This window comes from Telmatherina bonti (assembly GCF_933228915.1).
Source record: "Telmatherina bonti genome assembly, chromosome: 17".
NCBI lineage: Eukaryota > Metazoa > Chordata > Actinopteri > Atheriniformes > Telmatherinidae > Telmatherina > Telmatherina bonti.
The window spans coordinates 17,097,736-17,124,134 of NC_136615.1; the positions used below are offsets into that span (position 1 = coordinate 17,097,736).

The window sequence follows — 26,399 nt, forward strand, 5'->3', positions numbered from 1 at the left end:
GTTGAAAATCCGTTGGGTTTATTTTATTTTATTTATTTATTTTTGTTTATTTTTTCTTTGGTGTATCCTTGCTTATTTCCAGAATCTCTGGGGTTCCCCCCCCCTTTTTTTCTGTCTTGTTCCCCCCCTTCCACCTGATCATGGTTTTAGAATTGGTATCAGTAGCTATCATCAGTTTAGGCCATGCAAGTTATTCATTGTTTTCTGCTTGATCCTTTTTTGTCTCTATGATGCATTGTATCTCATTACAAGCAAGCTTGGTTTCTGCTAGTGCAGCCTTTTATTTGGATTTATGTTTTTATTCATGTTTTTAAAACAATTACTCACCTGTAAGTCTGCACATGGCTCCTCCTAAACACATAATGGTTTAACTCTTTCTTCCCAGTTATTTCCCCATATGTTTAATCAACACAAAGCTTTGTTTAATGAAGATATTGCATTTTTCAGTCCGCAAACCGATTTACCTTTTTGTCAAAAGTTAGCCATTAAGCATTCAGAGCAAAAACCAAAAGAGAACAAAAGAAATATTTAGACAGCATAATAAATGGTGATGTAAGGACTTTTATTAGAAAGCAGATTTTTCTGTATAGCATTAAAAGAAATCAGGTACTCTTGGACTACACAACTTAAAACTGGTGATGGCAGATACCATGATGGGAATGAAAGGTAGATTTGTATGCAACATCAAAAGTGGCAACTTGCATTTCTGTCATATATATCATTGATGCTTGAGTCAGAAGGCGCATAAACATTTTGACATTTTTCTTTTGAAACATAAAGCACTATCAACACTGAAATTTCCCCATCCCAGTTTGCCTGGTCCAAGCATTGCTGATTGTGGAAAACATTATCATGATCATAGTGTACAGTTGCATGATAAGATCCTTTTTTTTTTTTTTTTTTTTTACCATTCATATAGTCCATTGTGAGGGTACCTATAAGTCCAGATTCAGGGCCAAGTTCAACCTATGCTGACCAGAGCATGACAGATGTGGTCCATGTCAACATGGGATAACTGCTCATGAAGCACCAAGGTATGAGTAAGTCCTTGTTGCAAAGACACACAGTTATAACCAAGAAGGCAGGAATTAACATCACCTTGTTCCTCCACTCTGGAAAGCAGACTAGCACAGACCAAAGAAAGCTGAAGAAAGGCAAAGCAAATAGCAAGAGCACAGCAGGTCATGTCACATCTCCCATAGTGCACTTTGGGTCTCATCCCTTTTCTGATTGTCAGCGCTCTGAGCACATGGCTTTAAAAGTTGCATTTTCTTCTTATTTGCCTAAGCCTTGGTCACTCTTGATGTGTTTCTCTTTTCTTTCAGTTTCAAAGAAGTTCTAAAGTGCTGGCATTTTGTTCAAAGACACACATATACATACAAACTTTTAGTGCATTTTTTCTGAGTCTGCAAAAGGTTCAAATGCACACTCAACTGGGTAGTTATTTTATGTATTCCACTCCTTTTCACTACTTTGCTGTTATTATTACAAGAGATTACATTTTATGCAAACATTCAATGAAAGGCCAGGGTGTATTATAAAAAATACAACCCTGTTTATGGCAAGACTCCTTAGTCTTTGCTTGTTAACAGTGACAATTATTTAGCATAAAATACATGGTGCATAAAGATCAGAGGTTTTGTTGGGTTAGAGTGAGCATCTGAATGGCATGCAATGTATGATACACGTGTCATTTTGCATATAAATATATTTTCAGCTTCCACCTTCAGTGGAACAAAAATTACAAAGCCCATCAGATTTAGAATCACAGGATGAACTAAGCACTATGTAAGGTTTTATAAAGCCAATAAGAATTTCTTCACAATAAAATGTTTGTGAAAATGAGTGCTTTCCAAGCAAAAGCCTAATTTCATTTCTTATTTTCAGAGATTATCTTGCTGAGTATACAGTAAATGAGACACAGACATATAATAGAAATACACACATTACTTTCTTTTTCAGCCACCTCAAATAGAGCTCATTCTGAAAAAAGTTAGCCGTAACAGATTTTTTTTTCAGTTTATAGTGCAAAATCATTTAGTTTACCCTGCACAAGAAAAGAAAAGAGGGAGAAAAAAAAACTAAGAATTTCAATCAAACTGGGGCCTTTTTGCAGAAAAAGTTAACAATATGAACAAGTAAAGTTTATATTTAATGAGAAAGATACAATCAAGTATATGAACAGGTTTTGATATTGTCAGTGTCAGATTAATATAATATAACTTTGTTGGGCTGTGTCCCTCACTATGCAAGGGAGTGAACAAGATACCTGCTATTGTCAAATAGCTGTCAAACTAATTACAGGGACTCTAATGTCAAGAGTTCAGTGATATAAAAAAAAAAGAAAAAAAAAGCTGGTAATCAAACTTATTGCCTCAGAAGGAGAGTATCAAGTATAGAATAAGTTAGGTAAGGTTCTTCTAAGACAATTTAATATTTAAAAAAATAAGTTTAATAAGGGGGGAAAGAATAAAACATCTTTCAGTTTCTAATCTATAACTACACAGAAGGGTCCTGGGTCTTGTTTGTCTCTGAAGAAACAATTATGGCACACGTCCACACCCACACATTCACAGTCTAAGGCACTGCTACACACTCCTTTATCACTTCAGTGGAATATATCAATGTTTTCCAACCTTTACTAGTAACTCCATTGTTTTAGTTAAGAGCTAAATAGAACATTTAGAGCTTTTAATAGCGATGTTGATTTTTCCAGAATTTAGAAACCAATAGCACATATTTATTTACAATAATTAGCCCTAGAAATAAGACTTAGTTATCAGTTTAATAGTGGAGGACTCAGGTTTTTATTTATTTTACATTAAAATGTTTGCTACTTTAAGGAAAGTCGAATAGATCATAAATGGAGATGGTGGGTCCAAAAAGAAAGAGAATATCTTTATTTTCTTATAAAAGCAACTGAATAAATTAAAACAATAATGTATAATTTACTTGAGTTTGCTATTTCAACATTCAAAACATACACGTTTGGATAAAAATATAAGAATAAACAAAAGAGTAACAAATGGCAGCAGGCTACTTGCACATTGATCAGTTTTGCACATATAAGTTAAATGGTCCCTGCTGTCTGTTATGTTGGAAGACTTTTCTGCATCACTTTAAATATGTTTTAAGTTCAACCATCATCCAGCCTCACAGAATAATTCAATTTTTGTGGTGCATTTCTGAGAGCTTGTAATTTATGCAAAACTATTTTTTTAAAAAAGAGATTCAATTATTTACTATACTGAATCAAGGCCTGGACCCTCACCAAAGCAGTGCTACAGTTTACATTCATCCATCATCTCGGTCATGCTGGTAGAACCCTGCTTATCTGTGGCAAACCACATTTCTTCCAAGACAAAAACAAAACTGTAAACGTCATTATCATTACCTAGTGCAACAACAACCCTGTGTTTCTTGTGCAGGGCTGTCTTAATGCTTACAATAAAGAACCAATAGGAGGACAGACAAGAGAATTATCCGGCCCAACCTTTGAAGTGGCACAGCACTGGAGCATAAATAAACAGAATGAGTATACCAGGGGGCAATTACAAAAAAAGCATCATTTCCAAAACACTGGTGGCCAAAAATGACTTTCATTTCATTCACTGATGGTTTGTTTTTGTTTTCAAATGTGCTCTCATGACTGATCAAGACATACAAAAGCACAGTACAAGAAGAACATACAGCAGTGCATCTTTTAAAATCAATGCATGAGACAGTAAAGTTAGGACTGCATCATATACATGGCGAGAAGCATGACAACAGACATTAAAAAAAATGAATATGACAAAACATGCCCCCCCATCAAAGACCCATTGCTTTGATCCAAGCCCACAAACACCTGATGAAGAACGTAATCAGTGATGTGGTGGCAATTTGCAGTCTTTAGAGGTCTATTTAGTTAAACTCCTCAGTTTCACCAACCCATTTACCTTCTTGAGTGCAAGTGCAGTTAGCCAGCATAAATTGCTCTTAAAAGTTTAATTCAATAATTTACCCACTCAACCACAAGAGAGAAAAAGAAAAAAAAAAACAAACAAGATGGAAGCAGGGCTGTGTAGTCTCAGTACATATTACACTGTCGGATCAAGACAGAACAATGTTTCTCTCTGTCATTTTTATCCTCTAACACTCAGTGTAGTGCACTTTTTCTCTCTACTCTATATATTCATTCTCCTCTGTTTGCGGTGACAGCACATTCTGTAGTTAAAAAACAGAAATTCGATCTAATAATATGTCAAAGACAGTCAATGCTGGGTTGCACCATGGCCAGTGCTAACGCTTGCTAGACTGAGGTTAGATCCCAGAGAGAAATGGAGAAAGTTCTGCATTTTTATGGCATAGCTCCAGGCAGAAATAGCTGTTATCTTATTTGGATGCAGGGTTGTGGCTTTGCTGTCGTTTCAATATATTTTTTCTTTTCACTGTAATAATACATGCAAGCTTGGACTTTAGTACATGGTATTATTCATGGCCCTCTCTGTATCTCCAAGACAGAATGATGTATTTTTAAAGATTTCTCAAAAGTTAAAAAGCACTGCAACTTTTTCTTTTTTCTTTTTTTGGACAGTGTATTGTCTGAATACATTGGTATAGATACAGTATTGAAGTCTAAAGTATTACAGAATAGTAAATATCTGAGTGTATTTGTGTGTATCTGTATGCACGGCCTGTTTAGGAGCTGTGGGTGTGGGGGTGCTAGAGCAGACACAGGCACTACATTGACAATCAAATCTGATATGTCACAGGCAGATATGCATGATAAAACAAATTCATGTGATAGATTTGTTTTCGGATTCTGGCAAAAAGTTTAGTATTCACAGAAAATCATTTTGTAATCTTGATCACATAAGTGACGCGCCAAGTTAACAGGGAAGAAGGTGGTTTTGTTATGAGAGAGCACAAGTTTTTTTGTTTTATTTTTGACTGTCACACACACACATATTCATTAACACTAATGTAATGTGAAGTGTTTAACATTGCAAAACATCTCTCTTTATTGAAGCTGCATTCTGACATGGTTTTCCAATGGTTGGATTCTTTTTAAATGCAGCTTTCTGAGAAAATGGAATCACTTTACAAACCATTACAACATAAACTGCCCACAAAGCAGCTGCTGCTTTTGTATTGCATTCAAATGATGAATCATTACAGCCATAAGCTCTGCTGTAAAGCTTTTGTAATGTAGCCACAGGAGCCCAAATACTGAGTAAATACTTAGTATAATAAGAAAGGGACGGATCAGAAAAGGTTGGATTTCTCAATGTGCTAATGCCATGCCTGTGTCTACTTCCATCAGTGTTCTTCCTTTACGATTGTTAAGTATGCAAGTACACAAGCACACACGTGCGCATGCATGTGTGACAAACTCCTGCGTAACAAGATCTATGAGTGCAGCTTTTTTGTGCTGATGAATTCCTGTCGAGGAAGCACAGAAGAGAAGAAATAGTGGTGGACAAGATGTTAGAGTTAGAGAGCAAGCAAAAGAAAATGCGTGTTAAACAGATTTCACAATGAGAGGCAGCCCAAAGGGACATTCACTGTCCGTTCACCCTCGGGCCCTGTTCGAAACTTTCCACCTTCAGCTCAGGTGGTGTGGTACCAGCCTCAGTGCCTGGGATCAAACTTGGTGCCCCCAGTGATCTGTTTACCCCCTCCAAGCCAGCTTCATCCTCATCTTCCTCCTGATCTTCTTGGACTACTGCTTCACCTTCACCCTCAGGCTCTGCGCTAGCTGCCCCAGACCCTGGGCTGCCTTCTGTAAGGGGTGGGTGAGTCCTGAGAGGGTCTTTGCGTTCTGGATATAACCTTTGCTCTAGGGTCTTGAAGTCAGGCTCAAAAGGAAGGGGTACTCCTGACTGAGGAGCACCCAGTGCCAGACCAAGACCAACAGCAGCACCCATTCCCATCCCTGCACGATAAACTTCCATGCCATCAGGAAGCATGGATTTAATCTTGGGGAGCCATCTTTTGCGGACACGCCTTGCATTTGTGCACATGTCAGCAGCAATGACATTCATTTCACTCTCTTTGAAGTTAGGATTGAAATTTTGACAGTAGACTGTAAGAGAGAAAAACAGTAAAAATCATTAAAGTTGAACTGTGAAAAGTGTATGGCACACATAAGGTTATTTAGGTGATAAACCTACGTTTGACAGCATTGAGGACCCTGCTGTCCAGGGGTTTCCTACTGGGGTCACTTGTAGACGAACGGATACCTGTCCCACAGCTATTGGCCAAAGTATTCCTGCAGGAATACCAATGAAACACCAGGGGGCAGAGTAAGCAACTAGAACATACAGTAGATCTAGATGGGAACACACAGAACTAACCACATCGCACAACATGCCCACAGATGGAGTGTGAAAGTTAGTTTTGTGAAAACAGCAGCAGTGCTGGAGTCACACACAGATCTACAGTTTAAGAGATTTACAGCATGCAGACAGTTTTACACAAGCTACTTGTGCTCACCTATCGAAGAACGTGGCTAAGAGACGGCGAAGTAAGACCTTGTGTTTGATACCAGCACACAGATGACAGTTCATGAGCTGGCCTCTTGTCATGAACACCTGGGTTCCTGTGGTGCACGGACAGAGGAGAAGAAAAAAAGTAGCTTTATATCAGAAACAGCTTCTCATTTTCTCCCCAGTTCCAACTTTTAAGGATCTTTTAGTATTTGAAATCTTTAAAGTAGGTTACTAAATTTCAAGCATACAGAATTAGAATCAGAAATATGGGAAAAGATAAAACAATAACAAAAACAGGACACTAGTAAAATGGCATTCAACAAGCTCATAGTCAGACTTTGGGACTGAATTACACATTTTCATTGCACCTCATTGTTTCAAATGAAATCACATTATAAACTGATTGAATTTGGCCATATTATACCTTTTTGAACTCTTGTCCTTTTTTATGATACAACTTGCATACCTCATAATGTGCATCTATATTTTACATTGGCAATTATTCAGAATTGGTTCTATAGCCTGAAAAGGTTTGTACTCAACAAATTCAACATTTTGCCATCCTTTAATGTACACATTATAACACTTCCATGCTAAGTGGCACCTTTTCCATTAGAGAGCTTCTGTTCTGACTGCCAAAAGCAGTATGTGGGAAAAAGTTCAGTTTCTGTCTCATCATACCTCAAGGAAAAAAAAAACATTTTCCCCTCACACTCTCAGAAGTCTGTAAGGGCCATTTGGCAAACTCCCCACAGGCAGTCATATGTTTTTTACCCTAGACTGACTTCTGTCTAGTCACTCTTCCATAAAGTCCTGATTGATTATAACTGCAGAGATGGTTGTCCTTTTATCCCAGTCCTAAACCTCTGCAAAGAAACTCTGCAGCTTTGTTTTATTCCCTCCAACTGACCGACACACTGACATAGATTAAACTCGGTATGGTGGCCGACCTGAGTAACTCAATGTACGCTGACAGTTGTTGCTCCATGACCTTCTCCTGGCCTGTGTGAACATGCGTCAGATGGCGCCTTAGTGAATAGCCTTTCATTTAGAAATAAAAATTTAATTTAATGGTGCTGACGTCTAAACGTAATTGAGCCAAAATGTATACTCAAATTACAGTGAAGGGAGATGACCAGAGGTTAACCTCTGACAGCTGTCAGTCACTTAGACCAGGATATAATCTTCAATTAACGTCCTTTTTTCCAAGCCTTACTATGTCATAGTCTAAGTTAAATGAGACATTAAATATCTTTGTAAGCATTGATTCTGAATGATCAAAATCAAATACAGAGGTTGGGGTACTTTCCAAACTACTTTTGGAATATGTGCAGAATAAAATGTAGGATACTGGATGTGTGTTTGTATGTGCCTGCCTACCAGCAACCAATTCCAACTTCTCCCCAGGGTCCCCCTCAGTGTAGAGCTTAGGGTGGCAGCGGTAGCCTATCTGGCTTATGAGGCTTGCCGGCAGCGCCACCAGGTCTCTGCGGATCAGCACACAATTGCGATTTTCCAAGGCCAAGGGCACTGCTCCCATCTCTGGTTTGTCTTGAACTAATAAAAGCAGAAATTAGAAAATATTTCTGAAATAAACCAACAGCTTTGTGAAGCAGAGCAAAAACAGCTATATAGATGTTGGAGTTTGCCTTAAGTTCGGAGAGGATGAGGCTCAAAAGCAGTCCTACACTCTTTCCATACCAACTATGTCTTTTCAAAACAAACCTTTTATTGGTTTGTTAGCAAAGCATTTTGAGGGTAATCTCAGTGTGTTTCTCTGTGTTTCATAAATGTTTTAGAGCACTGCAGATGTATCTCAGATAAGTCATAATGCTGCATCAGCAGCTTCAGTTTTGGAGGGGGGCATATCCATAGCAAGGTGTTGGGTTCTTCCTCCCAAAATGCTTTCCCCTAACCTCTGAGATGACTTGTAGGCATGCACACATACACACACACACACACACACACACACACACACACACTGAAATGTGTGGATTAATTCTTGTGAATGTGTACAGACACTTCTACCTAAATACACACACACACACACACACACACACACACACACACACACACACACACACACACACACACACACACACACACACACACACACACAGGAAAGATGTGCATAGTTCTCAAATATCCAACAATGTCACCCTGCAGTGCGCTGACTGATTGGAGAAAGAGGGGATTTCATAAATATCTGAAACTCTAGAGTTTTTACAAACCTGTGTGATGCCTTTGAGCGGCGGGATGCAAAGAGTGATCGAATGTGGGGTGTGTGGGCACACCTCAGTTTGACAGCATCAGTTTGTGTTGGATATGTGTGCATTTTGTATGTGAATGCAAACAGATTCACATACACATTAATAGAATGCATGCATGCATAAATAAGGAAATGCACACCAGTGTGAAATTGTGATTTAAAAAATCATTAAAGAAATACAGTATGGACCAGCTGCTGTAGCTGTGATAAGGAGTATGCTGCTGGTCACGATGCACTCCAATCGTAACTCCATAAGGCTATCTTTATGCTGAAAAATCCCACACACACACTGGAGGCACAACATCCTGCTTTTCTACGATGTGCAGGATACATGATTTGTGAAAATTCAAATCATGTAACTGGACTGAAATAAATGTGCATCATCATCAACACATTTGGAAAAAACCCTAGATTTACTTTTTGCAAGTCATGCTGAGTTTAACATTTCAGTTGATCTGATATCAAATGATTTTCCTTCTTTTGAGCCGAGAGCTTTTTGGGAACTAATGCACTTAGTCTGACCAGAAACATAAACATGTCACAAAACTGTGACTGACTGCTATGAGAACTGAACTTTAAAACTCAATACTTTGAGTTGGTAAGTTTTCCATAAAGTGAAATAAAAACAGATTAATGTGTAATTATACTCACTCCCGTAGGGGTTAACTGAACGTCCATAAATATGACTGTACGCCTCCTCAGTGATCCCATCATAGGGTTCCTCTTCAAACTCCTCATCCTCATTTTGGTAGGATGTGGGACTGTCGGTGGTTGGCAGGCTGGACGCTCCAGGACTGGACCTTTCCCCACTTGTTCCTCCTCCAGCTCCGCCTCCTGCACCACCTCCACTGGTCACTTGAAGGTGAAAGGGAGGCATGCCAGGGATGGGGGTTCCTCCGGCGGTTGTGTAGAACAGCGAGCTGGCCCTCTCCAGCCGACTCCCTAACTCTGAAGACGAAATCTTGCTTTGCATTGAAGATACTGTAAGGGGTGTTGGATCACCCCCCTCTAGTTTAATCTTACGTTGTGGCATTAGTAGGGATGTAGACCAGCCTGGAGTTCCCAAAAGGGCGGCCACTGCCAGGCCGTTACCATTATTAGAAGGGCTCTGTGGCTCTGATCCCGTTTCTTCTAAGGACCCTGCGGTCTGCGAGTCACAGTGAGGTGAGTTTGCTTTGAACATTAGGTCCATGCCTTTTTCAACTATATGCTGAATCTGGAGGTAGCCAGCTGTGTACATGACCACCAGCTGTTCACTAGCTGCCATTGTTAGCTTCCCTGTATAGCAGAAGGTGAGGATCTGCTCAAAGCAAGCAGGTGTGACTGAGGAAGGCAACTCAAACTGGGTCTTGGTGGAGCTGCTGAAGAGGTCACGAAAGTAGAGGCTGCTAGCGGCCAAAACAGCCCGGTGGGCTTTGAAAGCCTGACCTGGTTGAGAAAGAGAAGTTGAAAATACTGATTAAAAAAGCCTTCTGCACTGATTCGCAGAATATTAGACTTTCTGAATAACTAACCTTTTACCAAAATGGATACATCACAGTAGTGTCCCAGCAGGCGCTGCTCGTTGAGGGAGCCCAGAACCGTGGCTCCAAAGTTTGGGATCTCCACATGGAGCAGCTGGGACATGTTGGCCGCAGAAGCAGAAGAAGAAGGGCTTTCAGATATTCACTGCAGTCTCTATCGCCGAGAGAGGCATCTGTAAAATTGAAACAAGAGAAAAAAAATGTATGGAGGACGCACTGGAGAAAGGCAAAATGAAGGCGCAAAAACAAAACATGCAAGAGATGAAAAAATGTGCTGGGGAAAGGTAGACGGGCGAGAAGCGGCAACTGGGAGGGAGAAGCAAAGCGTAAGACTGAAAACAGAGTTTGGATCAAGTGAGAAAATGAATACAGTTGAGGGAGAAGTGAGAGGAGTGTGAAAGAAAGACGGATATGTGAAGATAGTGGGTGAGAGATTGAGGCAGGATAGAGGAAGGAGGAGTGAAGTCATTACACAGTAAAAAAAAAAAAAACCAAAACAGAACGCCGTGCCTACTGCATGCACTTGAAATGTTGTGAAACACCTTCAGGCTATGGTGTTTAACAAGACTTAGATTCCAAGAACCTTCCAGGAATCATTCCACTTTTTGCACTTAATGCATACACAACCCTTGTCCCGTTGTACAGACTTTGATGCCCTGCAACTCAGCCTTGACAGTAACTTTTCTCATCGACAAAAAACACCCTGAACACAAACAGTTTTTCATGTCAGAGTTCAGAGATTCTCCTTAATTTTGCTGACTCTATACCTTTGTCAGCATTTGCCCTTTAAGTTCTTATGAGAAAATATTCCAAAGCAAAACACTGTTTTATATTAACTTTGATAGTTCCTTGAACTCCTCTTTGGTAAATACTCCAGGAAAACTGCACCTTCATTCCTTCGTTGAACCTTGTATCATTATCTTCCTTTCCCCACCAACCCCCACACACATACATATACGCACTAGTTTCATTATTGAGCAATGCTGCAGAACAGTTTCCAGGAATACAAACTGAAAAAAAAAAGAAAAATGTCACCGCCTCTCTTTCACATACACACACACACACACACACACGCTCTTTCTCTCTCCCTCCCACTTTACACACTCCATACAGACACGCATGCACTCTGGTTTACTTACATAAAAGTGTGCACATTTATATCTGCACACATACACACACACACAAATATACATACACACATATACAGGCGGCATAGGGAAACTACTGTGTACCCTGACACGTAAACACTCACCTGGAGAAACCAGCAAATAACTTTCCTGCACACAAATGTACAAAAAGAGCGCTCACTGTACGCCTAGACAGTTCTGACCTGTGTAAGCCAGTCTTCTGGTTAAAGCACACCATGGAGCCTTAACACACACAAACACACAAGCGGCAGTCTGGAGCAAGACAGAAGAGGAGTAGTTACAGATGGAAGGAGAGCACTCTGATGTTCTCCGTCTGGCCGGTTCTTTCTTTCACTTAAAGTGTCATTCCCATGGACGGTTCCCTCTGCTGTCTGGCTGAGTTTTCTCTTCCTGTCTATCTCTATATTCTCCAAAAACCCATTCTCTCTTCTAGCACCGTCTCAAAGCCTCTCCTCTGCCTCCTTGTCATTATCTCTCTGCTTCTCTCCCCTCTCTCTATTCTCCAAGGGCTGAATTCAACAAGTGCCGCTGTACAGAAGGAGAGGGAGAAAGAGAATGGTGGTGGTGGTGGGGCTGAGCCGAGCGAATCAATGATGAAAGGAGTGGGAGGCTCGGTGTGTGCATGTGTCTGCGCGCGTGTGTCTGATCAATGCAGTATCTATACATCGCAGGGAGTGGGAGGGAGAGAAAAACACAGGCTACAGTTACAGACTGAGACAGAGACTGGGCAGAGCTAGAGAGACTGAGGGAGGGAGGGGAGAGTTGAGACAGAGAGAAAGTCATTTGAGGACAATACGAGCAGAGAAAGACAATTAGGTTGAAGCAACTTCTGCCACATGCCCCTGGACACAGATGTCTATATGGTCTGACAGAAAGAGAGAGAGAGAATGACTCAGAGAAAAAAAAAAAAAAAAAGAAATGAGAAGAGCTTGCAGAGGTCATAGCCACTTGAAATTAATTAGACACCAAATAGTGAAACTTCTAAAATGCCCGTTTGACGCAAGCCTGGAGAGAATGCGTCACTGCATGGTAAAGCAAAGCGTAGCTAAACTGAAAGCTTTTATGTCCATGATGCACAACTGAAAAAGTTTTTAGAAAGGCATTTCCTACCTTCAAAGACAACCGTTAAAGCAAGAGGATTTACTTTCGAGCAAGTGTTGTGTATGTTCTCTGAATCACGCCAGGACATCTCTGCCAAACACCTACACATAACCAGAGAGAAGTCTCCATGCAAGGCTATTTTGCACAGGAATTCATAAATTAAATGATTAATGCACGCCTCCACTTTGGTAGCTCAGCTTATTCAGGTGACATTTCAGTGTTTTGTGCTGTTACGTTTTTAGCCAATTCATGAGAGGCCTCCTTAAATGTTACTTGGTGTGGATGAAGGAGGACTGGAGCCAGATGTCGCAGCCTGTGACAGAACACCGGCAACAAGAAATACAATTGTGACCGAAGAGGATACGTTGCACAAAGAAGTGTGTGGGAGGATATGAATGTACAAATGCTGTGACACATGGGTAAGAAATGTTTTCAACTGTATGTGTGAAGACATTAATGCACACATAAATGTTGTGTAAGCTTTGCAAGTCAGAAGCAGATCCAGAAAAATCAAGATGAAGATGGCTCATCAACTGAGGTGCTGCAGACATGAGGAAAAATTTTTTCTTTAAAAATGACCTTCGAAATCTCATTCCATCCTTTTCACTGCAGAATACGCAAACTGTTACAAAATATAAAGCTGATGCAAAGTATTTTCATATCCTCGCATTAACCTCAGAAAGAATTAAAACGCTGTGTTTCATTCTTCGCCAAAGAAACCTCAAGTGGAGAAAGTTTTGCTAAACTGGGAAAACTTTTACTCTTCAGACACAGCGGAAATATGAAAGGCGAGGATATCACAAAGCGTTGAGTACAGTGAGTCAGACTTTAGTTTAGAGAGCTTTGCCCCAGCAGTGTGATATCTGCTCGGCACATATAGGCACACATGAGTGAGCACACACAAAAAAAGCTCAGTCAAACGGCGGAGAAACAAATCCGCAAACACACTAATGCAAACAGACATACACTCACTCGCCTGTTCTCTCTCACACACACACACACACACACACACACACACACACACACACACACACACACACACACACACACACACACACACACAACACACACAACACACAGTCAGGTAATCTCCCTGTGCACACTCAGCAATACACATTCTATTTGTCTGTCTGTCCCTCTGGGAACCTGCCAGACTGCCTTTCCGTAGGTCCATCCATCGGTTATTGTGACTATTGTGTCGTTACATTGCCTCTTGCCCACCCCCCCTCCTCCCTTTTCTTTCTCTATCCTTCCAACCCTGCATACCACGTACCCACTGTCTCTCTGCCAATTAATGCACACAGAGCTGCATTGCAGTGAGGTTGGCGCGTGCCACGGCAGCAAGCACAGTACAGAGTCTACAGACATGCATGTACGTGCCAGCCAGGCAGAGCGAGAGGGAGGGGAGGAGGAGTAGGAGGAGGAGGAGGAGGGGTAGGGGAGCGAGGGAAAAGAGGATGAGGGAGGGGGAGAGACAGAGCAAAGGAGAGTGAACGGAGAATTTGTTGAGTCAGGCAGACAGGATGGTGGTGTGCCACAATGCACATATACATAGCGTTATATATTCATGTAAGTGTATGTACAAAGAAATATGAAACAGACATGTAGATTACCTGATTACCAAAACGTCCAAAGGAGTCCACACAAACAGAAGCATGCACATGTATGCACACAAAACATCCACATGCAAATTCCAACCTACCACCGCTTGCATTAAATATAGACTTTGCACGTCCCTGATAAAAAATATAAGGCATGAACTCTCTCAACCTGTTTGACAAACAAGTGATTATAAGTGTGTGTGTGCGTGCGCGCACCGCACTGCAACTTGTGTCCCTGTTTCTCAGCCAGTGTTTGCATTTCCATGTCAAAGTTTCTCACATACCAAGGCGTGTTTTTACAATCATCATTATATACCCGGTGGTGACTTTTAGCACTCTGTGTCAAGCGTGTGTGTTTGCAGACATAGTTTGTGAGTTTAGATAACAAATGCTGTTGTGATTGCCGTTGTCTGTTCCCTTCAAAATGTGTTGCATAATACGCAGTGTTATTAAGTATAGCAGCAAGTCCAGGCTTATTTGAATAATATGAAGAAATGGGAGAACTCACCAGATGGCACACATATTCACACATACTCACAGATTTTAATTACTTGTTATACTGTAGCTGCCTACCAAATGACAATAGGCTGATATTCAAACATGAAGCCATGAAAGTCAGATGCAAGTTTTGCTTGTGCATTCACTATGTGGGACTTTTTGGAACTGTTCAAGTAACTTCAGTCTCAGAGTAAAGTTTGTGTCAAAGGATGCTAGTAAAAAATACTGAAACATAGCATTAAAAATATGTCTTAACAGGGGAGGAAAAGAAAAAAGGAAAACATAAATTGAAATCTCATTTAAAGAGCAACAGTCAGTAATAAAAGAAAAGCAAATGAAAATTTTTAGGTGAGCTGAACAGAAGCATACCCTTCCTCTCTTGCTTATGTTGCCTCTATACAATCTCAATATGAACCGTCCCCTCGTTATAAATATTCAGATCCTGCAGTTGTTCCCATGTCTAAAGTGTACCAGACAACAGATTCTATCCACGTTGAGACGGCAACGCTCCCTGGCAACAGTTCTACCAATCGGGAATGAGCGGGTGTCTGCCTTAGTCTGTCTGAGTAGCATTATGGGATGTTGGGAGAAAGAAAGAGAGAGGAGAGAGAGAGAGAGAGAGACTGCTTATCACTGCTTGTAATGCAACATCACTCTCTGTATAGGCCCTGCTGGGTGAAGTTGTCTGCACATAGTCGGGATCAAAATCATCTTTTCTTCAAATAAAATAAAATAAAATAAATCCCTCTATGATTCATGCAGTTATGTAACAAGGAGACAACTATGAAATGGTTTGTTGTGGGCTGAATATTGTCTCCTATCTCTCCAGGCTCAGTATGTACCAATTATGGGCACCAGTAAATGAGACCTAACTTCTGTCTGTTGAGGGGAAAAAAAAGAGTATTTGACTTTTAGCTTTAACCTGTGGAAAAACACTGTCTGAAGCAAAATGAAGTAACAATTTTGTCTGAAAATAGCCTTTTTTGGGGGGAGGGTTACAATTCGGCTGAAGTGGGTACTGCCACAAAGGCCACGTTTCCTTTAATATATTCATCTCATTTTGTCCTGAGTGAAAATAGTATCAACAGCGGTCTCACTCACACCTTTGCTCTGTTAAGACCCTTTGGTACTAGAATGTAAACCACCAAATCTAATGTTTTCTTTCTGATAAAGTTGGGATTGGCTTGGGCTACCCTGAGCTGTTCTTTCAGTTATGCTACTCTATGCTTTGACTGCTATGGTACGACCCATGCTGCACACCAGTCAATTTTGTTTCTCTTTATTGTTACTTTTCTCTGTAATTTTTACCATGTAAGTATAACATATTTACTACCATTAACTTGTGCATTTCTTCTTCATTCTCAGATTGTATTTTTGGTTTAGAGTTATGATGCTATTGACCCCTCTGTTTGGTCCTCTTCAATACGAAGAAGATTTATCCTTCCTGGTAAAAAGGAGGTTTTTTGTTTCAGTCTCCTATCCAGAGGACTGAAACAAAAAGAAGATTGGCTGCAGTCCAAATCCTTACATATCTAAGCTTAGCCATTTTTAACCAACTTACATATATTACTCATTTATTATAAAATGAGCTAATGTGGATCATGTAATTGGTTTGTTTTAAATAGATTATAGTTGAACAACAATGAATTGTGTTGAACTGGACTGTGACTACAAAAGTGCCTTGAGATGACTTTGTTGTTCATAGTTAAAATATAAATATTTAATTGAATTTAATGGAATTATCAATCCTATAAAGCCAAATGTATCATGTTTGACACATATTGTTTCAGAGATATTATGTATCACTTTGTGATAGAAACTTTACTCAAAACCCTCTTGTTCACCATTTGACACAGGACTCCTGTCCTGACACCAGAAAGCAGAAGACTACAATAAAATAATTTTGACCAATCACATGGTAATAGATGGTAACAATTCCATCAATTCATTATCCTAACCGCTTAATCTAATGAAGGGTTGTGGGGAAGCTGGAGCCTATCCCAGCAGTCTTTGGGCGAAAGGTAGGGTACACTCTGGACAGCTCACCAGTCCATCGCAGGATGGTAAAAATTCCATAAAATTAATTCTTTTCAGATTTTTTAAAGGACCAAATAAAGACTTTGGATAAAAAAAGTACTTTTCTGCAGTTTTTTCTTAGGTTTGGCTTGACATTGGGAATGTCTGCTGCAATAGTAAAAATCCACTGGTGAGTAACACATCATCTGCATTGCCAAATCCTGTCAATCTATCAGTTAAAAACAGTCTTCAGGTACATTCATTCATTCTCTGAACCGCTTAATGCGAGGAAGGGTCGCTGGAGCTTATCCTATCCCAGCAGTCTTTGGGCGAAAGACAGGGTACACCCTGGACAGCTCGCCAGTCCATCTCAGGGCCGGTCTTCAGGTTAGTGGTGAAAAATAAAAATTATTATTTTATCCCAGCTGACTTGTTCACTACTTTTAGCATTTATTCTCTGAACTAAAGCAGGAAACCCATTTTAGGAAAATAAAAGAGATGCTAACAAAACAAATAGCAATCAAGACAAGTACTGAATCTATTGAAACAGCGGCTAGTGACAGCCAAATCAAGGGATGAAAGAGTCCAAAAACAGAGCAAAAACTAGGTAGCGGTATTAAACAAAAAGTTGTTGCAAATCCCTGCATTAGGTTATAACTGAAAACCAGAGAAAGAAAAACACAGAAGAGTTGACACAGAAGAGTTGTGTGTGCATGCCTGGGTGTTTGTGAATGTTTGCGATTTATTCTCCTGAGGCAAAGATATTGCTAATGGACTCCAAGTGGCCATGGGAGGTAAACAAACAAACAGTTTCAGTGGCTACTACCTTATACCAAACTGACGACTGGGGTTGGAGATGACAGTACTCTCAAAGATATCAAACCAGTACCCCTGAACATTATATGACAGTCTCTGAGCAAATGGAGGAAACTTGAAGGAAGTGACAGTGAACAGAGAAAAAGACTTAAATTCAGTGAAAACAAGTGAGTGAGGTGAGTGCGAGGAGACAAGTAGATAAAAAAAGGAAAAAAGAAAGCATGTATGTACAAGATGCTAATATAAAACAGCATTAAAGAAGTTGAGAAAACACAGTCGAAAGAAAACAGGAAAATTAGAAAGTGTTAAAGCCTGAAAAGAGCTGAGAGAAAAAATATAATCAAATCAAACACCATAAAATAATAAATAAGAGAAGCTGTAAGTTAAGACGAAGTTTAATAAAATTTTTAAATAATATAAAACCTTCAAGGAATATTAAGCTGATATTACAGAACCACATGGACCTGCGGGTTGTTCCAGTTTATAGCAACACATAAGGGTAACGGCACAGCAGCAAGTGAAGCCTTCAGTTTCAGGCTCCAGTTTCATATTAAATTTTTGACAAACATTGACACAAGAGCAAAAATTCCCCAGTGTTTCAGCTCAAAGGGAAGCTATATGTCAGCAACACAGGAAGAGAAGAAGGGAATAGAAAGCCAGACCAATGTCAGTAATAGAATAGTTGTACGTAACGCAGCAACAGCTTCATCAGTAAATCAGGATGCTCTATACTGACTTGGCTGCTGAGGGACTTTTTTTGGGGGGGGTTGTTTGGGGTGGTGGCAGTGGCAGTGACGGTGGTGTGTGTGTGTGTGTGTGTGTGTGTGTGTGATTAATAAATCTTGTACCTTGTTACTGGCTTTCAGCAGCCATGTGACTGTTGGTTGTCAAAAATATAACATAACTATTTTCTATGAGCCTAAGGGACCTAATTTCATGCTGGCGCACATGAAATGATGCTTTGCTTTTGCCAGCAAAGTATCATTTTTGATGGGTTCAAGCAAATTTTTCTTCTTTTGCCTGTTTGGTGATATGATGGATTGCCATGACATTCATAATTTACAGGAAAAGTCAACGAATGGAGAGAAAACTGACTTTATTGTCAATGATGTAACATGGATATACTGCATTTTAATAACTCTTTCAGCAGACCACTGAACATGGAGAGATGTTTTTCTGTAGGAATAAAGAGAGAAAAAAATGCTTTTACAAAAACTAAACAATTTTACAGGATTTATTGCTGAAAAATTAATGCGCTTCGTCCACTAAGGTCTTTAATCAAGTCATATTACTTTACATACAGTTAGCACATTTTCCAGTGGAAAAAAGCACCTCTTTAGGACATAAGGCTAGGTGCATGTGAACAGATAAGTCCACTGAAATTAACCAAATATGAAACATGATTTGCCCTTGGCAGCACAGTGGGGCTGTTGTAGTCCTGTCTTGTGACTCTGCTTTGACAAGGGCATCAGTTTACTCCTGTGGGGAGCTTTTGTGCCATCTCGAATATGCTCAATTCTAAACAGTGATTTATGCCATGGGAGGGAGTCTATTGGCAAAAAAGAAGTTAATTGGCTGTGTGGTAGTTGATGCCTGAATTTAGAGAACATTGATAATTTATTCCTGCAAGTGCAATTACAAAGACACCCAACCACAAGACAAGAGACACACTCAAACACACTGGACTTACTTCTATTCTATTTTAATCAGTACAGTGTCCTAAAACCTTGTCAATATCTTTATGATGGACCTAGGGCTGGGAGATATATATCACTTAGACGCAAGAAAATGTCTATCGTTTCATTTGAGGCTCTATTGTTTAAGGTGCTTTACTGCAGTATTTTACGCCAAGATGGCTTTACGGCATGCACGTTGCAATATAAAAACAAACATGAAGAAAGACAGTAACAGACGCGTTTAAGAGCAGGATAGTTCACAAAACTAATGAGCTTGTTCATAAAAGGGGAAATTTCTGTTGCATGGATGCACATTGGATATAAAAAGACCGGAGTGGAACCAACAACAGACTAGCTCACAGTCCCAACAACGGTAACTTATTTTAGCATCTACGCAAAAATCAGGATATAGAATACAGAATAAAGAATAGAGTCAGCGACCAAAAACCGCTAAAGCAGTGTCAAGTGGTGGCGAACGCGCTCATAATAAACTCCAGACGCAAATGCTACAACAGGCTTTTCTCTGTGAAACGTCACACGGCTATAGTTTATGGACATTGCCGCCGTTGAAAAGCACATCTGACAAATAACTGATGACTGACACAAAATCACACATACAATTTTATATCGTTATATATATCATTATGGGGTTATAAAATTAGCTATATAGTGATATGAAATTTTGGTCATATCGCCCGACCCTAGATGGACCTACTTTTTCAGTGTACAGGGATGCAAATATTAGTTCCCAACAACAGTTGACAGTTTTATTATTTCACAAATCTTTCAGCAACCAACAACGTCTGTAGAAATAGGACAGTAACAAATTGGTTTATTAACTTTACTAAACCAAAACAGCAAAAAGACTCACCCAATGGAATATATAGAAAATAAATGAAGCTTTGAAGGAAATTAGTTTGTTCTAAAAATTAAAAAATAAGAATTAAAGATGCTGCCTGTACAATATACTGACATCTGGCAACCCAAACTTCAAATTGCAACTAGTTGAATCAATCCCATGATGAAGGTCTGCTCTATATTTGTTTGCTCTTTCTGGGCTAAATTTTAAGACAGGTTATGCATTTAGTCCTCTCAGCAGTGGTTCACTCTGCCTGGTTGCTAATCTAGCCCTAGATATCTTCAGTAAAATAGACCTCATTTGAGGTCAAAGTGGCCTGCTGAGTGTCACTGACTGTCACACAAGGGTCAAAATTAGGTTAGATGTCAGGAAGTCTGTATGTTTTCCACTGTATTTGCATCAGCCCTATGCATTTGTTCCAAACATGATTTGATTTTCATGGGGCAAAACCGTGTAACATGGAAAAACTAAATGAATCAGTGTGAAATAAAAGCCAGCACACATTCACCGATCAGGCAGAAGTTAAAACCACCTGCCGAATATTGAGAAGGGTTCTATTTCTCTATGGTGTGGACTGCACGAGACATCGGAAGGGGTCTTGTTAAATAAGCAGCCGTGACATTATAAACTAATTCTATAAGTGCTTTAAGTTGTCGGATGAGGCCTTCATGGATTGTTCCAATGGTCTGGAACAATGTTAATTCATGTAGTCAAAATAGCATCTATGCTCTTTCCTTCTTCCTAGTAGCTTTGTGCTAGCTCCTCCCCTTCCTAAAAAGAACTTCAATTAACTATCCACATGACATAAAACAAAATGGGAATGATTATAATTGACTGCTTTCTAATATTGATAATCACATACCAATTTTAGGCCCTGTCAGCATTAGATAAGGGTCAACATGGGTCCCCCAATCTGGCTGCAGCTACACAGCTCCTTATCTAGCATAGTGTGATTTATTGTGTAACCTGACACCTTCCTTTCAACAACAGTAATAGGTTGTTTGGCAATCTGTGCTACAATAGCTCTTTGGTGGGATTGGACCACATGATGGAAACTACCTATGCAGTGAAAACTACCGACACTCCACAACACCTGTACTTCTGCAGATGCAGTGACCCAGTTCGACTATTTTCAAAGGCATACAGATTCTTATTCTTGCCCATTTTTCATGCATGCAACACATCAGTTTCAAGAAATGATTGTTTTCTTGTTGCCACGGTTAGACAGGCGCTACTGTACCACTGGAGGCAAAATGTTGAAGAAGTGCTTTGACTGGACAGATATCACACCTGTTCACACAGAAGATATCCTACGTAAACCTGGACAAGCATAATCCCCATGGTCGTGCTGGGTATAAATGAATAATTTTACACATGGTTCAGGTTTATTTCTGCATTTACTAGCTGACTTTCTTAAGCATCAAACTTTTTTCTTAATGCTGGAATCTTGCCAAAAATAACCAGACCTACATATGTTGTTGGTGCCTGTCAGATATGTAAGCAAAAAAGAGAAACTTTGTATATGCTTTAAGGGTCACCAAGTATCAGTACAGCACCACCAGTATTATCCCACTAAACACTGAAAAAATTTAATTTTCAAAATTGAACTTAAATAACTAGTTTTAGATACTTTCTTCTCTACCATTGAAAAGGACTGTGAAAGCATGAAAGTTCAAAACTTACTTAACCCGAGGGATTGCAAGTGTGTGTACGTGCATTTTAATTGTCTGCCCATACATAATCTGCTTTTTTTGTATGTCTGAAAGTATCTCTGATAATATTGATTGTAATGAAACTGGTTAAACAGAACTATATTATCAGACATCTTCAAAGTATTAATCTGTTACAGTCAGACGATAAAATGGAAATAATGATGGATGACTGATCAAAGGAGCCGTGCTGGCTCTGCTAGCTGTTGGGGGAGTTCCCGGTCACTTAGACTCTAAAAAAGATGGAAAAAAAGCACACTTTTGCTAATTACTGTTTGAAAAACTGTTTCAAATGTTCGATTGAGGAATCTAATTAAAATGCATGTGTTTTACATAAAGTATACCAAAGAGAATCTGATATATAAAAAATACATATCTGATTTTTATTTCTATTTAATTTTTATTGATCATCACAAGTTGAATGTAAAAAAAAAAGTAAATCAGTAGTAAGATGTGTTTATGTAAGACAGAAAAGGGAAATCTTACTAACAGTTGAAACTTATAGATGACATTTTTTAAAGAACTCAAACCAAATTTCTGCCAATGCACACTTCAAAAACTAGACTCCAAAATAAAAGGTTTTACATATTTTAATAACATTCAATAAAAAAGTAAAAACAAATTTGCAATTATATAATTTAACTCCCAATAATATGCTTTTAGTATTTTTTCTTTTCTTTCCTCACATTTTTTTAATGAACAGAATGACACTTAAAGGGAAACGTTATCACTGCTTTATTAATGGGAAAAGGATCACAACAGCTGGATCCCTCATATAATATGCTCATTAAAAAAAAAGATAGCCCTAAGTGATAAAGTCACAATTGGGCTTAAAAATTATTGAGTATGTGGATGTGTACCTGAATTACTGATTAAGAATGTATTAAAAAATTCTTACTTGAGCCCAAGGTAGGTTAAAGTGTGCTTTATAACTGCAAACCATTTGCAATTTGTATAGAGCCCTTCTCCCCATTCAGTTTTCTAATTCTAAGGTTTTATGTACCAGAAAAGGTCCTAACTAGGTCATACAATGATTTAAAAAATAACCTTAGATGAAGAAGAACACAACATATTATAATATGTCTTGTTTAGTCCACAAAAATGAAGTCAAAATGCAGAAGCACTGACTTGGACTCCAACACGTTAATTACGATTAATTGCAGAGAAATAAATGTGTTAATAAATTTTAGTCATTTAATTCCAGACAGTTTTTCAGTGCACAATTTCATGATACTAACGATTTGTTGACAAAGTCGACAACGTCAACAATGAAAATCCTCGACGCAAAACGTTATAAACAAATAAAACGCTGCGCTAGGCAACCTAATGCCATTTACCACCCACAGCTTTTCAGACAGTATAAGAACTCTAAACACCAAGCAAATGACAAAAGCACCACAGGAAGTGCTGGAGGCAGTGTCAGCGTCTTTGTTTAAACAATGAAGAAAAAACTGACAGTGGTGCAACCTATTTCCAAAGTTTGGGGATATGTCACGCTAAACAAAGTGTCAAACAGGTAAAATGGGTATTCTGCCACACAGAGTTGGCATACCACGGCAACACAACAGTCATGCATGAGCATCTGAAACGAAAGCACCCTAGAGTCAAGGTTTCCAGAATTCCAGATAGCAAAGTTAGCGTTAGCGAGTAGTGATATGCTGTTGTTGCATGACCAGACAGAAGTTGATCCAACCTCAGTTTACTGTCAGATATTAATGCCGATTAACGACAAGTGTGAATGAAAACATTTTAAAAGCCTGTAATTAATCAGATTTTTTTTTTTTAATCGAGTCCTGCCCCTAAATTAAATAGATCCATCTTTAGCACCAACGATGTGAAGTAAATAGTTTCTGATTGACATTAATCACAAAGACAGCTCTTGGCTGAACGAGTTGGAAAGTACATTAACGGCAAATTTCAAGAAGAAGCAAATAATAAATTAAAGTCCCTCGCAATTAGTAAGATGTCACAAAATCTGACACAAAATATTTCACATTACATTTGCAGAACTTGTAACAGATACAACAGATATAGATTTGACATGAATATGTCACCAAAAACAGATTTCTTTGCAAGTTGTGCAGGAGTTTCTTTGCAACTTTGGAAAACAGGAATGCAAAGTGAGATATACTTAATAGTTTTCACTTCCCACCTAGACAGAACGCTGCCTTTGCCTGTAGGGTGGGGCTTTTTTTGTGCACATCTGAAGCCTGGTGACAAATTGTATTGTAGTTTCCATTTGATAAAATGCCAACAGTGAGCAAAAGAGTGAGTGACAGGAAGAGAATGACACAGTCGTTGCAAGACGGGGGGGAGATATAGAGAGAATAAACATGCCATTTTGATCACCCCACGCTGTTGTTTCAGATCTGAATGCTCAACAGTGACACATGTGTGACATCAGGGAAGTCCAACATGGCCGTCAGAGGAGCCCAGTGCGATGTAAAAATGAGGACACATCTTTCAGCATCAGTGCCCCACTTGTCTACAAACAGGAATAAACAAACACACTCACGCACACAGAGACAAAGACATACAGAGAGCTGTGCCCACAAAGACTGAAAGCCCCACGCACGTCTTCCAATTAAACAGAATACTTTAATGAAGTCTACTGCTAGAAAAAATTATTTGATAGGTGGAGAAAGGCAATACAACGTTTTCTCGTGACTAATTGCAAAGTTTGTCTGAAATCTTTTTCGCTTGTTGTGAAAATGCATTGCAGAAGGTGGTTGGCTCCAGTGCCAAGAGATACATACACATTTATTTTAAGTGCTCTGCCCCCCTCCAGCCATCACCCACACACACTTAACTGTGACCTAAGAATCTTCCAGTCAGCACCACACTAAGCTGGCATACATGTGCTCAAATAACATGTCACCTTGGATAACCACATCACACTGGTAAAACACTGACATGGGCTGTGGCTGAGTGCTTGTTTATCTCTGTCTCCAGTCAAAACCAAGCATGCAACATTGAAACAGGCAGCACCCTCCAACAGCAAAAAAAAAAGAAAAAAAAACCCCTTGGAGTTTTTCAAAGACGTGTTAATGTGGGTCACTGCAACATAGATGACTAAATTACGATTGCTAAATGAGTGGCAGTTCCCCAAAATGAACACACACACCAATATAAGAAAGGTGTGCCAAATGTTCCCATCATGTCTTCTGTCTTATAACCAGCTTGCTGTTTGCATTGTGTCATGCCATAATAGCCTCGCTACAATCTATCCCTGATCATCGCATAAACACAATCTCAATTTTTTGTTAAATGTGGTTAATTATTTTGTGCACATATCACTGGCTCTTACAAAGCATCAGCAGCATCGATGCCCTTGCATGGGCATAAGGGTTTCTGCGGAAATGGGTATATATATATATATATATATATATATATATATATATATATATATATATATATATATATATATATATATATTATGGACCATTTTTTTTATTTATAATTTTTTTTTGTTTAGATTATTCTTTCAAAGCTGACTTATTTAACATGTTTTGATTGTTTGAAAAAGTTCATCCAGACCTCTTTGGGCTTCCTTGTTGATTTATGGACGTAAATGTTAAACGTTAAAGTTAGCAATCAGAAACAAAAATTTATTTGATGTGATCATCAACAAACTGGACCAATTTAATAAACTTAAAATTAAGTCTAACTGTGCAGGAGATAACAAGATCTATCATCACAAAACACCAACGCCCATACAGCTGTGATAACAATGAAATTAAAAAAGTAATATCGTGCTGCTACCGTGCTAAGGAAACGGTTTCAGTGGAGACACTGTTTGAGATTGACCTTATACACATTTTTAACCTGCAAATAGCACATTCAATTAAGATACTTTATAAAAATAATTAGTGTGACACCATGGGTTTTCATAACAGTAAGAAATAAAGCCTTGTATATATATTTTGAGCAAAATTTATAATAAATCACAGTAATTAATATTTTATTGTGCAACATATAATTTGTAAAAGTAACAGGATTTCTAAAAAACTAAAAACAAAAAGGTGGCTTGTAGCCTAAACCTATTAATTTATTCTATCAGTATTTTCCTGACTTTTTCAGGTTTTACTTCAAGATTTAAACTAAACTTAAGATTTAACTTAGTTTTGCTTTTTGAACATAGCAAACTTTGATATAATTTTTAACAAATTTCGTATTGGACTGAATTAAGATTTGTTTTAAATAATTTTTCAGTTGAACTGGTACATTACATTAAAACAAAATGGAAAATGAAAACATCATAAAGAGAAAAAATCATGAATGAACCGTTTTTATCCTTCAAAGGGAAATACAATTTTCATGAACATGTCAAGAAAATAAAACTACATGTGCTAACCCATTAGCTTGGGTAATGGCACAGGGGTTGGGGTGGGGTGGGGGAGTGGGGGTTCTGTAGTGAAAACTACCCGCCTCAGATTCCAGTCTTTTTCCACTGGCCCCTACCGGCATTCTGCCAGGCTGTTAGGGCATGAAGAGCACATAAAAGATAGGTCATCATCCCAGAGGAGGGGTCAGCCTATCTGCTTTCCTCAGTTATTATCTTATGCACTGATTAGCAAGCTTTGTTTACTGGTAGGAGTCTTGAGCGAGGCTTGAAGTTTGCAGCAATTTAATTATGTACAGTACGAAGCGAAAGAGCATGGAAAATTGAGGTGGGCAGTAAAGATAAATGTCATCCAGTCATCCACAATG

General features: G+C 39.0%; 1 protein-coding gene across 2 annotated transcripts in view; it reads right to left on the reverse strand.

The window, feature by feature from the left end:
• Positions 1-551: 551 nt before the first annotated feature.
• nacc2 (NACC family member 2) overlaps positions 552-26,399 on the reverse strand; it is a 31,487-nt gene continuing 5,639 nt past the window's right edge. For both annotated transcript variants that reach the window (XM_079256754.1, XM_079256755.1), the window contains exons 2-7: positions 10,257-10,438; positions 9,394-10,170; positions 7,854-8,030; positions 6,478-6,583; positions 6,156-6,253; positions 552-6,067 (exon numbers count right to left, since the gene is read on the reverse strand). In XM_079256754.1, coding sequence (XP_079112880.1) covers positions 5,544-6,067; positions 6,156-6,253; positions 6,478-6,583; positions 7,854-8,030; positions 9,394-10,170; positions 10,257-10,368 — 1,794 coding nt within the window. In that variant the 5' untranslated portion in view covers positions 10,369-10,438 and the 3' untranslated portion in view covers positions 552-5,543. The remainder of the gene's footprint in view (positions 6,068-6,155; positions 6,254-6,477; positions 6,584-7,853; positions 8,031-9,393; positions 10,171-10,256; positions 10,439-26,399) is intronic.